We start from the raw sequence: 15,660 nt of genomic DNA on the forward strand, positions 1-15,660 counted from the left end.
CCCTGGGAATAACTATTTCTCCCACTCTCTCTTATCTTGGCAGTAACCAGCAGCTTTCTAGTCTTCAGACCCACTCAACAAGAGAGAGAGAAGTCATGCCTGCCACTGGAAATCTAACCAACTACCTGGGGCTACCCAAGTCATGGCTACCATAGGGGAATCTACACCTACCACTTCACTAAGCCACTATAAGCCCTAACTGCACTCTAAATATTTGTCCTCGTGCCCTCAGGTAAGTGTTGCTCCTCACCCCTCATCAAGGAACCTTCTCTTTGTGACAGTGACCACTGCATAAAAGTGCAACTGATCCAAGTGAAGAACTCTGAAGACCAGAGACCAGAGCCATTATATATGTCTACAATGAAATTCCTGGGGCTGGTGAGATGGCTCAGTGGGTAAGAGCACCCGACTGCTCTTCCGAAGGTCCAGAGTTCAAATCCCAGCAACCACATGGTGGCTCACAACCATCCGCAACGAGATCTGGCGCCCTCTTCTGGAGTGTCTGAAGACAGCTACAGTGTACTTTGCATATAATAAATAAATAAATCTTTAAAAAAAAAAAAAAGAAATTCCTGTCTACACACAGCCTAGGCTCAGGGGATCACAGGGAAAAGAAAGTGGGAAGACTGTAAAAGCCAGAGGAACAGGGAATGTGCTGTGGGATGGTGTCTCTTGGAAATGTTGGAGGCCATAGCCAGGAGGTCTGCCTATGCAATACCTGAACAAGGAAGACACCGATAGATATGTTAGTATGGGGGAACACTCAACAGGCCTCACACCTAGACAAAGAACTGCAATCAATTAAGAAAGGGGGGGTGAGAATATGTTGGTTTTTTAAATTAAAAGGCCAACTATATATAATTGGGTAGTGGAATAGTACCTAGGACTTTACACTACAAGCAAACACCTCTAAGGAAAAAAATTACTCCAGAAAACCTCAAGGTCTACCGCACACCTACAAACCCACCTAGCTCGGCTGCTGCACTCCTTACACCAGACTGCAGCTCCACGGGAACCTACAATCAATCTCCTCATTACTGTAAAGCCCATTACCTTCAAACACAATGAACTCACACTGACCGACAGAAAATAGTCTTGTATGTACGGCTTAAACAATGGGGAAGAAGCAACTCAGATCAACTCCGAGTGCTGTGATGTCACGCTATGGAAGGCACGTGTGTAAGAACGACACAATGAAAAGTCACCCTGCTAAGCCGGGCGTGGTGGCGCACGCCTTTAATTCCAGCACTCGGGAGGCAGAGGCAGGCGGAGTTCTGAGTTCGAGTCCAGCCTGGTTTACAAAGCAAGTTCCAGGACAGCCAGGGCTATACAGAGAAACCCTGTCTCGGGGAGAAAAAAAAAAACAGTCACCCTGGAATATGGAAGAGAAAGGAAGAGAACATAGACGATGGGAAAGGGTAGGGAAAAGGAGAGGGGGAGGGGAGGGTAAGAGAGGGAGAGGGACAGTCGGAAAGAGGAACAGAGAAAGGGAAGAGGAGCAGAAGGGGGAAGGAGGAGACTAGAAATCACCTTATGCTCTGTAATGTCTATGAAAAAGCTAACCCTAACCCCGACCCCAAACAGGAAAAGCTTATTATTACTCATGCTTCACTCATGAATTAAAGACATGATATTCACAGTCGCCATAAAATAAAAGTTCATGTAAGACAAAAAAGCAGAAAGGCCTTAGAAATGCTCGCATGAGAAACTAGCAGTTAATCACAATCAAGTTATTTACTCAATAATCTTGGTAGGGGAGCGGTCTGCTTAATTGTATAAATACCGTGAAGACAAGGCCAATGGGCAGAGGGAAGACATCCCTCACAGAAATAAGCCAGGCCGTATCTGCAGAAACATTCTTCAAGTTTCAAAATAAGACACAGGGGACACAGGAAAGAATTTTCAATTCCATTTAGAAAGCATTCTTAAAACACATTTGAGACAGACCACAGCATGGCTGGCTGGGCGGGGAGGGGCGGAAAGAGCTGGCGACAGGGACACAGTGGGCATTTTCTGTGTTCTGGAACAGAGCCAGATCTTGATAGTGCCTGTGGTTAGCAAATGTGCATTGTCAAAACTCAGAGAACTGTATCCTTAAGGAATGGACAGCATTGTATGAGAATTATGCTTTATTATTTGTATAGAGTAAAGGAATATTTTGATTGCCCTTTAATAAAGGGGCTTTTAAAAAGAAACTAGAAATACACAGGAAAAAAGAATGCAGAGAACTGGACTTTAAGCAGCACCCTGAAGAGGTCAGCAGAAAAACAGGACTACACTACAGTCGGATGCCAACCAGCTTGCCGTTTGCTTTGAGGCTCACTTACCTCTCTTCAGACCGTTTGCATGCATCGTCAGATGCAGAAGGGTCAGAGCTGACAGGAGCCGGGGCAGGTTTGGAGTCATCCTCGATCTTTTATTGTCTACCACCCACGATGGCTGTCTCCACCGTGAGTAAGCTGCCATTGTCGTTGCTGCTCAGTCAGTCCTAGGTAAGAGAGGATGAACACAGATGCTGTTCAAATGGCCCAGAAGACACACTTCACTCGGGGTGCACCACACCAGAGGCAGTCGTGGCACGACACACACAGAGACATGCTGCACACTGCTGAGTGGAGAAGCCAAACTCTGCTCCTCTGGCTCTCAAGCATCCAAAGCTGCACAGAGGTGCTGCTTTCGGGTGGCTGCCATGGTCAACAGTCCAACATCCGACTTCCCATTTGAGATGATACCTGAACACGTGTGCATCCAGTCTACCCCAATACTGCTAATAGAGGAAAAGCCAATCAATGTACTGGTGGATGTTAACATAGATTGAGACTGAAGCCTAGATCTCTCACTTAGTGTGTGGTCCCAAGTATACTCCACAGGACCCCAGCCAATCTGTAACGAAGCACTCCTCTGCAAAGCTAAAGTGTTATCCTACTTAGTATTATCCTAGTAAGTTCATCATGAAAAACAAGTGATTAAACACATGCGAAGCAGTCGAAATGTGCAAACCTCGTGCACATTTCATCAGGGCTGTATGTTTAGAGGACTGTGCGAGGGGTAGGGGCGGAGGAATCAAGAGTTACTAATAGATTTAGTGGCTGAACAATGGATGCAAACTATCCCCGAGTGCATGAAGAAGCAGGCAGCGGATAGGAGGTGCAAAGGAAAGAATTCAGAGATCTGTTTCCAGCTAAGTGTTAGTGTGATTCCACGCCACACGGCAAAGAGAGGCCTCCTTCTACAGAGCCTAAAACCTTGTCCAGGGAGAACCAAGGAGCTCACACAGACACAGGTGGCTCCGCTACTGAACTCAAAGCCCCTGGAATAACTACATTCCTTCCCACAGCCCCACAGCCACTCTCATAGCTAACAAAGCTTTCCGATGCACTGACATCTTGTCAGACCTTACAGTGCCTAGCTTTACACTGCACAGAGAACCAAGGACCACGAAACATATGAAGGTCGTCTAAATTGTGAGGGAGACTCGGCATAAACAAGAAAATGAAAATTACTCCCAGAACAAGACCAACATGTTCTGAAGATTACATTTCTTTAGAGCTGAACAGTATTCCATTTCACACACACACACACACACCAAATTTTCCTTATTAATTCAACTGTTGATGGACAACTAGGTTGATTATCATTTTTTTGCTACAGTGAATAAAGCAGCAACGTGATGATGCAAATATTTCTGCAGTAGGGTACGGAGAACTACACAGATGTTCACTGAAATGTATAGAGCTTAGAGCTGCTTAGTTTCAGTGTGTAATGTTGTTTGTGTGCATAGATTTTTTTATTAGAAAGTTAATAGAAGAGAAAGGCCCAAAACTTCACAAAGTTTCCTATAAGCAAAGGGGACAGCCATAAGAACAAGACAGACGTGCCATGAATGGAGTAACTGGAAACAAAAAGAGCTCTACAAAGGGAAGTCTACTGGATGATGTTACATTTTAAAAGATTTAGTGCCTCTGTGTGTGTGTGTGTGTGTGTGTGCACACGCGCACGCACATATGTGTTCATGTGTGTGCACAAGTAAGTGCAAGCATATGTATGTGCATGTGTGTGTGTTCACGTATCTTCACATGCATACAGCTACCTGAGGATGCCAGAACTCCAGGAGTTACAGTTGCACGAGGTCTTAAGCTGCATCACAGTGGGCGCTGGGATGAAAGCTCAGATTCTCTACAGGAGCGGAAGACACTCTTAACCACTGAGTGATTCCCCCCCCCCCACCTCCCTTTAAAAATATGAAATACTGACTAACCATGAAACAAAAATAGGAAGTGGATGAGAGAGGAAGACTTGATAAAAGGAGATCCAACATCTCAGTAGTAAAGCCCGAGGGAGAATACACTTGTCACCGACAGACAAGGAACACCCTCTTCTTGACTATTGCTAAATACCATGAAAAGCACAGAAATGAGCCTCAGATGCCTTATGCCATTATAGCCACAAGCATGCACTTCTAGAGTGTTCAGTTGTGTTCTAGATGAGTGAACAAGTTCTGGACAACTCCAATGTCACTGAGTCCACTTATTAGTGTGGAAATGTATTCCTGGAATGTCCTCGGTGCCTGCTGCTGAGGTTACAGTATTACCCAGCTGTGCAGAATGGCTCGAATAATCACAAACTATACCTACCCACCAACTGGCTAAACATATGTTGAAAGAATGCCTCACTAGCAGCTTAAGGTTATTCTAGAAGGGAAACTCGGGTTCCATTGCAATGCCAGGAAGCAGGGATGAGAGGGACTGGGAGGAGGTAGCCAAGGAAGGGCTCAGGACCAGGTGCTGCCAGACAGGGACTCTAATCTTGGCTCCATTACTAATTAGCAGTGTGACTGAGGGCAAATCACTTAATCCCTGTGGCTTCAGCCTCCACCGGTGTAGCCCAGAGGCAAGTTCTGTTTACTGGCCCCAACAGACTCTGAATGCAAGGCCCTATTCCAGACAGCAGGAACAGGCAGTGCAGAACGTTGGGTAGCTAGCTGGCTGTTACAGCCCTAGCACAGGTAGAGAGCACAGTGCATTAGGATTAGGGGATCCAGCAGAGAGAAACCAATGTGGTGTCAGAAAGCCCTGCTCAACTTAAGATGGGCAGGCTAATACAGAGGATGGTGCTTTGTCTTAATGCTTACTTAGAGCACCAGGATCAAGTCATTAGGGGAAGCGTCACTTGATAGCACACTCAACTTCTCTTCCAACCTGGACTTTCAATGTGCTCATTCCAGGATCAGAACAGCATGGCTAGAGCCTTCCAATGCACTCCGCGGATAGAAATGATGTTAAGAAACATCTGTCTTCCCACTTCTGGCAGAGCCCACCAGTATTAGGACTTATTATGTGACCCATGTTCTGACATCCCACCATTCCTCAGTCCACTGCTATCTCTTGAAGCAGCCACAGAGCTACTACAAATATCTGGTGGCCAAAGCAAATAGCATAGGGCAGGTGGGACCCACAGTCCCCAGCAAGTTAAAGGAGCTAGCCAGCGGGTATGTTTTGCTAAAGTCATTAGATTCTTCAAGATTACACAGGAATCAGGGATTTCTTATGGAATTCTCAGACTTTTAAACACAGGCAGATGATTCCCTTTTTTTTTGTAAGTATTCCAGACTCCAAGCAAACAACACCTTCAGTCTCGATACCTTGCAAGATTATTTCCTATGTTTAATTATCTTAAAAGATTTAAAATGTTCTTAAACCCTTCTGTTGAAGACAAGTTATTATATAGATAGACTTATCCAACTGTTACATGGAAAGAAGAAAGTCCAGCGTTGTCCTTAATGAACATCCTGACAACAAGTTCAGGTATCTTAAAGCCCAGGGCAGGGCTGGATGGAGCCTGGCCCCACGTGGCAGGGCACTTGTCTGTCCACAATGTGACCGGAAGTCTTGAGTTCCTTCTGGGGAAATGGTACATCTGCGCATCCAATCTGCCTTGCTTTGTACTCAGCACTGCAGAGTCTGGGTCCAGGTCCATGAGGTTTTGGACTATCTGCTGAGGCTAACCCGAAAAAGTGAGCTGAGAAAAGTCAAGCTTAAGCCAGAAGCTATGGTTCTGATAGACTCTGTTTAGTCCATTTCTGGTTTTCCTATTTGTATTTGGGAGGGAGTTGGGGAGAGAGGAAGCCGGATGGAGGAGGACTTAATGGGATCGGAGTGTTCCCGTACCTCGCTGGCATCAGGTGAGCCTTGGGCACACAGGCCCTTAACCCTGGTGCTACTGGAAGCATCTGAACACCTGCTCTGCCCCAGCCAGGGAGCCTGCTGCCCAGAGCATCTCCCAGCTCCACCTCAGTGAGATACCCCATCGTTGTGATTCACAGGAGAAACTACACTGAGCTAGAAACTTGGGAGAGAGTGCACTGCTCCTAACCCACTGGAAAGCAGAGAAGCACAAGCGGGTCATAGAGGTCACAAGGCACCGAAGCAATGGGAGGTTACCATCCCGCTCCAGTGTTCTCTGTCCAGAGGCACGGCTCTGGGGAACTCGCCAAGTGCATCTGTACACATACCCCAGCCTGCACCACAGGGACTGACAGTACCATCTCCACAGCTGGGATGACGCTGCACAGGAAACACCTGTGCAGGTTCTCACTAATATTCTTTAGTGGGCAATGCACACTGAACTTCTTAACACCGGAAACCTAGAAGAAATGCTTTTCGAAATATTAAGTAATTGTTTTCAGACTTGATGAAGACACTGAACGATAGACTGAGAAGATAAAGGGCATTCAGTTATCAAGACCTGTGAGACTGCAAAAGGTACATCCCTTGTTATTCGTTCTTTGGAGGAGTGTAAAGAACAAGGCTTACGAAAACGAAGCAGGGAGAATGGAAGGCAAGAGATGGAGGATGACAGGGGTGGGAAGAGGGGGGAGAGGAGGGGAGGAGGGAGGAGAGGAGGGGGAGAAGGAGGGGGAAGAGGGGGGCTCCAAACTGTACCCCATACCCAGCAGGGATCTCCTTCCAGGCTGCATAAGAAGGGGAACTCCAAGCCATTGTGCAGTCTCTCCACTGCCGTCTGCCTGTTCCTTTCTAGGCAGATTTCTTCTGCGTCCACTTCTGTAACCTCCTCAGACCTTTGTACCAAAAATCTGGCAGGAGGAAGGATGTGCTCATTGTCTCGGTGGAGTCTCTACAGAAAGGGACGTAGTGATGCTTGCATGCACAGTCGCATCTCTCCCAGAGCGGTGTAGTGTCTGACCCATTAAGCATCATGACAGGCCCACGCACTGCTCTCATCATTAGGCCGGATCATATCCCAAGTGTTGCCCGCACATGGAAAGGAAGTTTGAGGGGTGGTTCCTGCGCATGCGCGGAGGCACCCCAGGCACCAAAGCAAACTGCCAGAGTTATCGTGGGGGCTTGCAGACTCTCTGGAGAAACGGTAATGTACCCAGTGCTTCTGAAAGCCTTGGTCTAATACTACTCGGCTTCCATATTCGGTCGTGTCAGATGTCCTTCAGGGACAGTGTCACTTTGGTGACTGATGGAATAAACCACAAGGATCATTCCCAAAGATCTGTGTGCCCATGGAAAAGAGGGTGGTGTGAGATCTGTTTCCAAAGTCTGAGAAACCGTGTGGTGCCCAGTAGGTTCACATGCCACCTCAGTCATTGTGGCCTTGGGGGAATGAAACAGGGTCATTATTTTCCTTCTGAGGCAACACGCGTGGACTTCTCCAATCAGTTTTGACCATCTAGGTCATAAATCGCTATTAACTTGGTTTGACTTGGCAACTTCAGATGGTTAGGTTAGTCTTTTGACTAGGACACTGGGAAAACATTAATAAAATACTCTTGGCACGAGAGTGCTTCTGGAGTGCACGGCATCAGACTTGAATGAGCACTCTGCAGACGTTCTGGGACCATTTAACCTGTGTTATGTTAAAGGCACCCACCACTGTGAACGGATACTGTAGGATATTCAGTCTCCCAAAGAACGTGTTAATACAATTTAAATACATTATTTTTGTTTATTTTTTGTCTCAATTTATCACAATTTTCAGGGAACTGTTTTCAGTGCATACGTCGTCAAGATTTTTGGCTTTTCAAGATCTTCCATGTCAGGTTGGCTAATTTTCATTCTGTTGAGGCCGTTTTCATCCTCAAGCAAGACATTACCTGTACTTTAATGTGTGTTTTCCATGTTTATCACAAAATAGGGAGATAATATACCCCCTCTTTCTACTTTGTTTCCGATTGCTTTTTAAAGTCTTTGAACAGAACAGTATCTTTTAGGAACACTTCATACCCACTGTATACTCAGGACTTACTTGACAACTGGGCCTAACTCATTCAAACCAAGTTCTTAATGAGGACTTACAATGTTTTTCTTGTCTGTCCCCCACCCACCCACTCTTCCTTTATATCCTCAAGAGTAGGTAAACACATACATTTAGAGATAAACCAGCAACTTGGCTCAAGTTGCTGTTAGTTTCTTTTCCAAATAAACAGATTAAACCCACTCCTAAAGGCCTGCTGAAACTGAGGGAGGGAAAAAAAAACGATAATTATGCAATCACTTGATGCACTTCAAATGCGGATTCTGGCTGACTCTGCCAGGCAATAAGCAACTCCCGTTTTCAGAGAACATGCACCATGTGTGCAGTTGGGTTGAATCCTCGTGCCAACTCTATGAAGCCAGTGTCGCTATCCCTCTCTTTCCAGTAAGGCGCTGAGGCACAGAGGGGGTCACACATCTAAGAAGCAGAGCTGGGAACCTGAATTTAGCACCATCTACCAATCTCAGCTCTGGAACAATGCATTTAACTGTGAATCCACAACAGAAGACCCCCGAGACCTCAGGAGTCCAGGGCTCTAGCACCCCTTCTGGCACTAGCATGGTCACAGCAGAACAGGACCACAGCAAACAGCTGGAATGTTAGTCTTTAGCTCTCAACTGACCCGACTCGGACTCAGGGCAGTCCTTACTTCCATGTCATCAAACTAACTGAGACGGACACAAGCCATTGTACTTTCAGGATACCTCAAGTAACCAGCAGCTGTGGGCCTTTCTCTCCTTCCACCCTGTCAGGTGAATGCCGTACTAGCTTTTGCGGGGGGGCTGGGGGGGGGCATGTGATCACCTTATCCCGATCTGACAGTCTGCAGGGGGCCGAATGGAAAATAACTGCCATCTTCCTGTCCTCCTTCCAACTCTTAAGTAGACTTTTGATTAGCTGAGCTCTTTAAGTGAGCAGGTGCAAACCCAAACACACTCCAAAAGCCAGCCAGACAAAGTAGTTGAGGCTTGCCAAGGACAGTGGGGTGGCCAGCAGCTAGCAGCCAGAGCCTCTGTCTGTTTTATACAGGAAATAGACAGGGCATCCCACAGCCCCGGGTCTTCCATCCGAACTACTGTCTTGTTTTACACAGACTCAGAAAGAAAGGTACCCGCAGAGCAGGCACCTTAAGCAGCGCGTACTGCAGGGCTAGCCAGGCCTCCCTCTTACAACTCAAAAGGGCTTGCTATCTTCTAAAAACAAAAACAAAACGAAAAACATGTGAAATCTCATTTTCAAATGCTAGCAGCTAATTTAGGGGGTGGGGGAAAATACCACAACAGCATTCAAGCCAAACAAAACACATTTCCAGGCCAAAGATTTCTTAGGGAGCCAACTAAGAAGCCTGCCTTAAAACTGCAAAAACAAAACAAAAAATAGACAAACCAAAAACTCACAAAACATACAAACCAAACCCATGTCTCAAAATACAAATTTTGCCGGGCATGGTGGCACACACCTTTAATCCTAGCACTAGAGAGGCAGAGGCAGGCAGATTTCTGAGTTCGAGGCCAGCTGGTCTACAAAGTGAGTTCCAGGACAGCCAGGGCTACATAGAGAAACCCTGTCTCAAAAAACCAAAATAATAATAATAATAATACAAATTGTTTTAATATCTGCATTTCAATGTACACATAATAACCTAAATGTGCCCTAGTGGTATAATTTTTTAGAGTTATAATCTGAAGCTTTTACGTTAAAAGTACCCCCCCCCCTACTTAAATTTCAGAAATCCAAATCCTAGCTATCAGTTTAGACTACAACAAATGCTTTTCAAAAGGAATTGACAGGAAGGAAGGGGGCAGAGGAAGAGGACAGAAAGAATGGAACAAGAAAAAAATGTTTGGAAATAACTGGCATTTGACAGAAATCTCTCAGAGTGTTCTTTGTCAAGAAGCAGGCTGTATTAGGTGTTTGTGACAGCAGCTGGCAAGAAGCAGCTTAAGGGAGGGTTTATTCTGCCCATTTTAAGGATCAGGCCAGCTAGGTGGGCAAGGCAAGGCTGGCTGCAGCAGTGACTTCCTGTCGCTAATTAACATGAAGCTGAAGTTCCTGCTATACTGCCTGCTCCTTCAGTCCTACTTGACTGGACCCTGAGGCACGAGGTTACCCGGCTTCAGGGTGGGTTCCCCGCCCCCATCATTTAAACCACCTCTCTGGAAACACCCTCATTCACACACCCAGAGGTTTGCTTCCTAGGTGAGGATACGGATTAAGCATCTGCACGGCTGTGATCTACACCCCCAGAGATCGATAAGCCTGGCATTGATCCTGGATCAGGACAGTATTGAGAAAGGGATCTGGAAGGGAGGTTGGATCAGTGCAGCCAGTGGCAACCCTGACCTGATAAAACTGTTGGACTAGGAGAGCAAGGGGCAGGAAAAGATGGACCACATCTTAGGTCGAAAGAGGTCCTCTCTAATGTCCCAAGGATGCTCGACAACCAGATGATCACACTTACATAAAAGTGCTAAAGGCTCCTTTTACCAGCTGACAGGCTTACTCAGGATGCTATATGATGATGACAATGAGGACAAAGGTGACAGAGGACAACTGTGACAGCTGTCTGTGTGACATTTTTCATGAATGTGCCGGATAAAGGAATCCCAGGCATTAAATGTGTGGAAGAAAAAAAAAAGTACCAGACAGCGAATTCACTGCATGTGGTGATGGAGATGCTAGAGGCCCAGCCCAATATGTGAATTCAAGGAAACAAATGTAACACTGGGCATTTCAGGGTCCCAGTGAAAATGGCAACAGTGGAAACGAACAGATACAGGTTGTAGAGAAAAATGAAACTTAGTAGCAGTATGTGGGAAACAACCTTGAAGAAGAAAATGGCTGCTGAAGTAACAATGGAAGTAGTGTTTGCAACTCTGTCCTCCAGGGGTATGGAAATTGGAAGGTTTATTTTTAGCCTTAAAAAAAAAAAAGCAACAGATAAAATATGCAAAATGATTACTCAAATTTTACAAATTCTAGTTCAACAAAAACCTTACTTACTCTTAAGTGTTCCCCTCCCGTTTGTTCAGGGTCCAGCTACTCCCTACCTACAGGACTCATCTATGGGTCTATGGGACTATGGGTAGGCACGCTCCAAGGATCTCCAATCACGTGCCAAATGCTCCAGCCTCAAGAAGCTCTCTATAAAGGCCATGGTAAAATGAGCACAAAATGTCCTTTTAAAGCCGGGCATGGTGTCGCACGCCTTTAATCCCAGCACTCGGGAGGCAGAGGCAGGCGGATTTCTGAGTTCGAGGCCAGCCTGGTCTACAAAGTGAGTTCCAGGACAGCCAGAGCTACACAGAGAAACCCTGTCTCGAAAAACCACAAAAAAAAAAAAAAAAATGTCCTTTTAAGGACATCATAATCACTCTCTTCTTCAGGGCCACAGTGGTACTGGGGAAATAAGACAAACGTCCAGAGTCCCTCTCAGCCCTCATTCCAATGATCCCAGTCAATGTCCCCCAGTGCAGGAAGTCAGTCATATTATGCTGAAATCATCCACGGCCCTCCCTGGCCTTGAGGAAGTCCCAATCTGCACATGGCACAAGTTCTCTGCTATTTCCTGCCAGCTGTACCCCTGAACCCCATGTTCAACAGCAGTCAAGACACACAGATTCAAATGTAGAGACTTCAATGGACAGTGAACGGTGAGTGTGGTGTGAGATGCTGTCCCATGATGGTTTAGACAAGGTTCGTGAGAAAGAGGTAAGCAGCCACTGAGCGACTGACTGTATGACTGTCTCTGGCACCATCACAGTGCTTGAGGGGAAGGTGGGGGCTGGTGTCTTTCACGCGGTACTCAATGAGGAAACAAAGGGGTTAAGTGACTTTCCCAGAGTCTCGTGACCTGTAAAGAACAAAGCCAGAAATGGGACCCAGGATTCTGACTCCAAGGTCTGAGTCATGTTATGATGTCATTTTACTTGATGAGGATGGTGATGATGATGATGGTGGTGATGATGGTGGTGGTGATGATGATGATGGTGATGATGGTGATTGATGATGATGGTGGTGGTGGTGATAGTGATGATGATGTTGATATTGATGGTGGTGATGGTGACAGTGACGGACCAATCTGATAATTTATTGAGCATTCACTATCTGCTCAGTCAGTACCAGGCGTGGTGGCACATGCCTTTAGTCCCAGCAGTAAAGAGGCAGAAAGAGGCAGGAGAATCTCTGAGTATGAGGAGGCCGATCTGATCTACATAGTGAGTTCTAGGATATCCAGGTCTATGTAGACAGACCTTGTCTCAAAACAAAACAAAACAAAACAAAACCAAAACCAACCACAACAAACCCCACATACTTCTAGAAACTGTTCTGCAAGAGACATCAGGCAAGACTGCAAAGAAAATGTTCACTGAAGACCAGAGTGTGTCACTTGGAGGCCCGTGGACGGTCCCACCTCCATAAGCATTCTGGCCCATCTCTTGCTGCACTCTTAAAATTTTCTTAAGAACGTATGCTAATTTAAGTAAAACCTACATTCATTTTAAGTTGATTCTGGCTTTTCCCCGGATGTTCTATATAGCTCCCACATTTTTGTCTCCTGATAGAAGCACAATGTGTTTCTTGCAAGTCTCGGACATTTTCAGCTCACACACAAAGCAGATTTTTGATTCACAGAGCACTCCCCCAACGTATGCTTCCTTAATCTTCTCCCTATCAAAAACTGGTACAGACACTTTCCAAAGCACGGCTCCCCAAAGCCATAGGCCAGGCATGGTGCTTCGTGCCTATGATCTCCACATCGGGGAGGCCAAAACGAGAGGATCAGCAGTTCAACCAACAGGATCCACAAGGATCCTGTCTCAATTCCCCCCAAGGCAAAGCAAGCCAAAGCTCCGGGGCCGTTCTCGATTCACCCCTTCCTGCACAGGGACCTCCACCTCCTCTGCATGTCTGGCAGCTACAGCTTCCTCAGCTCTGAAACCAGACCCTGCCCACTGTGCTCGCTGCTAGCCCAGTCCCATGACGCCAGCCTCTAGCCTGCATGGCTATCGGTCAGTGACACGGTCCTCTGTCTTGTCTCGTCTCCATCCTCACTCCCCACACACTCTGCACAGAGCAGGCACAGTCACCATCCAAAAATATCCATCGGACCCTGTCACTGTGGATTTAAAACTGAGGCCAATTCTTATAAACACGCTCTACTCTCTCTCTCTCTCTCCCATGACTCTATTCCCCTTCCAACATCCCGCTCTCCTTCCAGCAGTCACACGGCCCTTCTGTTCCTTCTGTTCAGGTCTGGACCCCCCTGAGGAGCATCCTTCCCTGGACTTCCCCATAGGTCCTATGTGTCATTTAGGTTTTGAGATAGAACTCACTTGCTCAGCATGTCCTCTCCCATCCCCCAGGGAAAGAAGTATCCCCTACTGAGCTCCCAGGAGCCCTGGCACCTACCCTCCTTGCCCCACGACACCGTGCCCAGCTTCCTGTCCTTAGGGCACTCATCGATATCTGGACATGTACTTCTTGTTTACTGGCTGGTGCTTCCCAAAAGGCAGGAAAGCTTCACAGGGTAAGACCCATCCCTCCTCCCCAGTGCTGCGGCCCCCAGCAGGTGTGGAGGAGATACGTCCAACACGCTGAATAAAAGACTTTACAAAAAGAACATTATGCACAATAATCATGGCAGATGATTAACCTAAGTTACATTTTTAAGTCATATTACAAAAACCATGTAAGTATGTTCCAAGCACAGCTTACCACACCCAGAGGCACAGAAACTAAATATGCATCTATCATAGTTAGGGTCACTGTTGCTCTGATGAAACACCATGACCAAAAGCAACCTGGGAAGAAAGAGGCTATGTCACTCGCAGTTCCGCACAACACATCATCATCAAAAGCAGTGAGGGCAGGAACTTACCCTGGGCAGGAGCCAATGCCACGGAGGGGTGCTGCTTACTGGCTTGCTCCTGGAGGCTGGCTTGCTCAGCTGGCTTTCTTATAGAACCCAGTACCCAGGGGTGGCACCACCCACAAATGGGCTGGGCCATCCCCCATTGGTCACTGATTAAGCTGCCCCACAGCTAGATCTTAGGGAGGTGTTTTCTCAACTAAGGCACCTGCCTCTCTGATAACCCTAGCTTGGGTCAAGGTGACACAAAACTAGCCAGTACAAGGTCTGGTTATGCACAGACATTAATCTATCATGTATAAAATCATAGCATATGCAGTTACCTCTAAAAGTGAGACTAAAACTTTAAAAGAATTTGTCTCCAAGCTTTCTCAATTTTTATAAAGCATTTTCCCTGTATTAACTTTAAAAAAACAGTTCCATTTTTTTTTTTGAGACTGATATATATAGCCCTGGCTAGCCTTATTATATAGCCCTGGCTAGCCTAGAACTCACTACACAAACCAAACTCACAGAGCTCCACTAATCTACCTGCCTCTGTCTCCCAAGCACTGGATTAATAGTGTCTATTGTACTCTAAAGATAGTTCAAATTCTAACAATATACAGATGTAGATGTAGCATAAAAAAAATTCCCAGTAAGGAAATGGCAGCTAATAAGATGAATACGTTATTTTTCTTACTACTTGGTTATGGATCAAAGTGATAAAAACTATAACAACGTCTTTAATTTCTGACTCAGGAAGAGTTTGAAAGTCACTGGACATTTTTTCAGGTGTTGAAACACCTGAAAAAATGTTCAACATCCTTAATCATCAGGGAAATGCAAATCAAAACAACCCTGAGATTCCACCTCACACCAGTCAGAATGGCTAAGATCAAAAATTCAGGTGACAGCAGATGCTGGCGAGGATGTGGAGAAAGAGGAACACTCCTCCATTGTTGGTGGGATTGCAAGCTTGTACAACCACTCTGGAAATCAGTCTGGCGGTTCCTCAGAAAATTGGACATAGTACTACCGGAGGATCCAGCAATACCTCTCCTGGGCATATATCCAGAAGATGTCCCAACCGGTAAAAAGGACACATGCTCCACTATGTTCATAGCAGCCCTATTTATAATAGCCAGAAGCTGGAAAGAACCCAGATGTCCCTCAACAGAGGAATGGATACAGAAATTATGGTACATTTACACAATGGAGTACTACTCAGCTATTAAAAAGAATGAATTTATGAAATTCCTAGCCAAATGGATGGACCTGGAGGGCATCATCTTGAGTGAAGTAACACAATCACAAAAGAACTCACACAATATGTATTCACTGATAAGTGGATATTAGCCCAAAACTTAGGATACCCAAGATATAAGATACAATTTGATAAACGCATGAAACTCAAGAAGAATGAAGATCAAAGTGTGGACACTGTGCACCTTCTTGGAATTGGGAACAAAACACCCAGGGAAGGAGTTACAGAGACAAAGTTCGTAGCTGTGATGAAAGGATGG

The 15,660-nt window shown here is 46.0% G+C and overlaps 1 protein-coding gene across 4 annotated transcripts in view; it reads right to left on the bottom strand.

Moving 5' to 3' along the window:
• The window catches only part of Lifr (LIF receptor subunit alpha), a 110,655-nt gene that overhangs the window by 41,139 nt on the left and 53,856 nt on the right, over positions 1-15,660 (bottom strand). For 2 of the 4 annotated variants that reach the window (XM_085831462.1, XM_021183148.3), the window contains exon 2: positions 2,328-2,488. In XM_085831462.1, the coding sequence (XP_085687588.1) occupies positions 2,328-2,466 (139 nt within the window). In that variant the 5' untranslated portion in view covers positions 2,467-2,488. Of the gene's footprint in view, positions 1-2,327; positions 2,489-14,001; positions 14,088-14,164; positions 14,251-15,660 lie in introns of those variants that run through there. The other 2 variants (XM_029469378.2, XM_021183147.2) reach the window with 2 other exon arrangements.

This window comes from Mus caroli, unplaced genomic scaffold (assembly GCF_978045245.1).
Source record: "Mus caroli unplaced genomic scaffold, Mus_caroli_1 scaffold_16, whole genome shotgun sequence".
Taxonomy (NCBI): domain Eukaryota; kingdom Metazoa; phylum Chordata; class Mammalia; order Rodentia; family Muridae; genus Mus; species Mus caroli.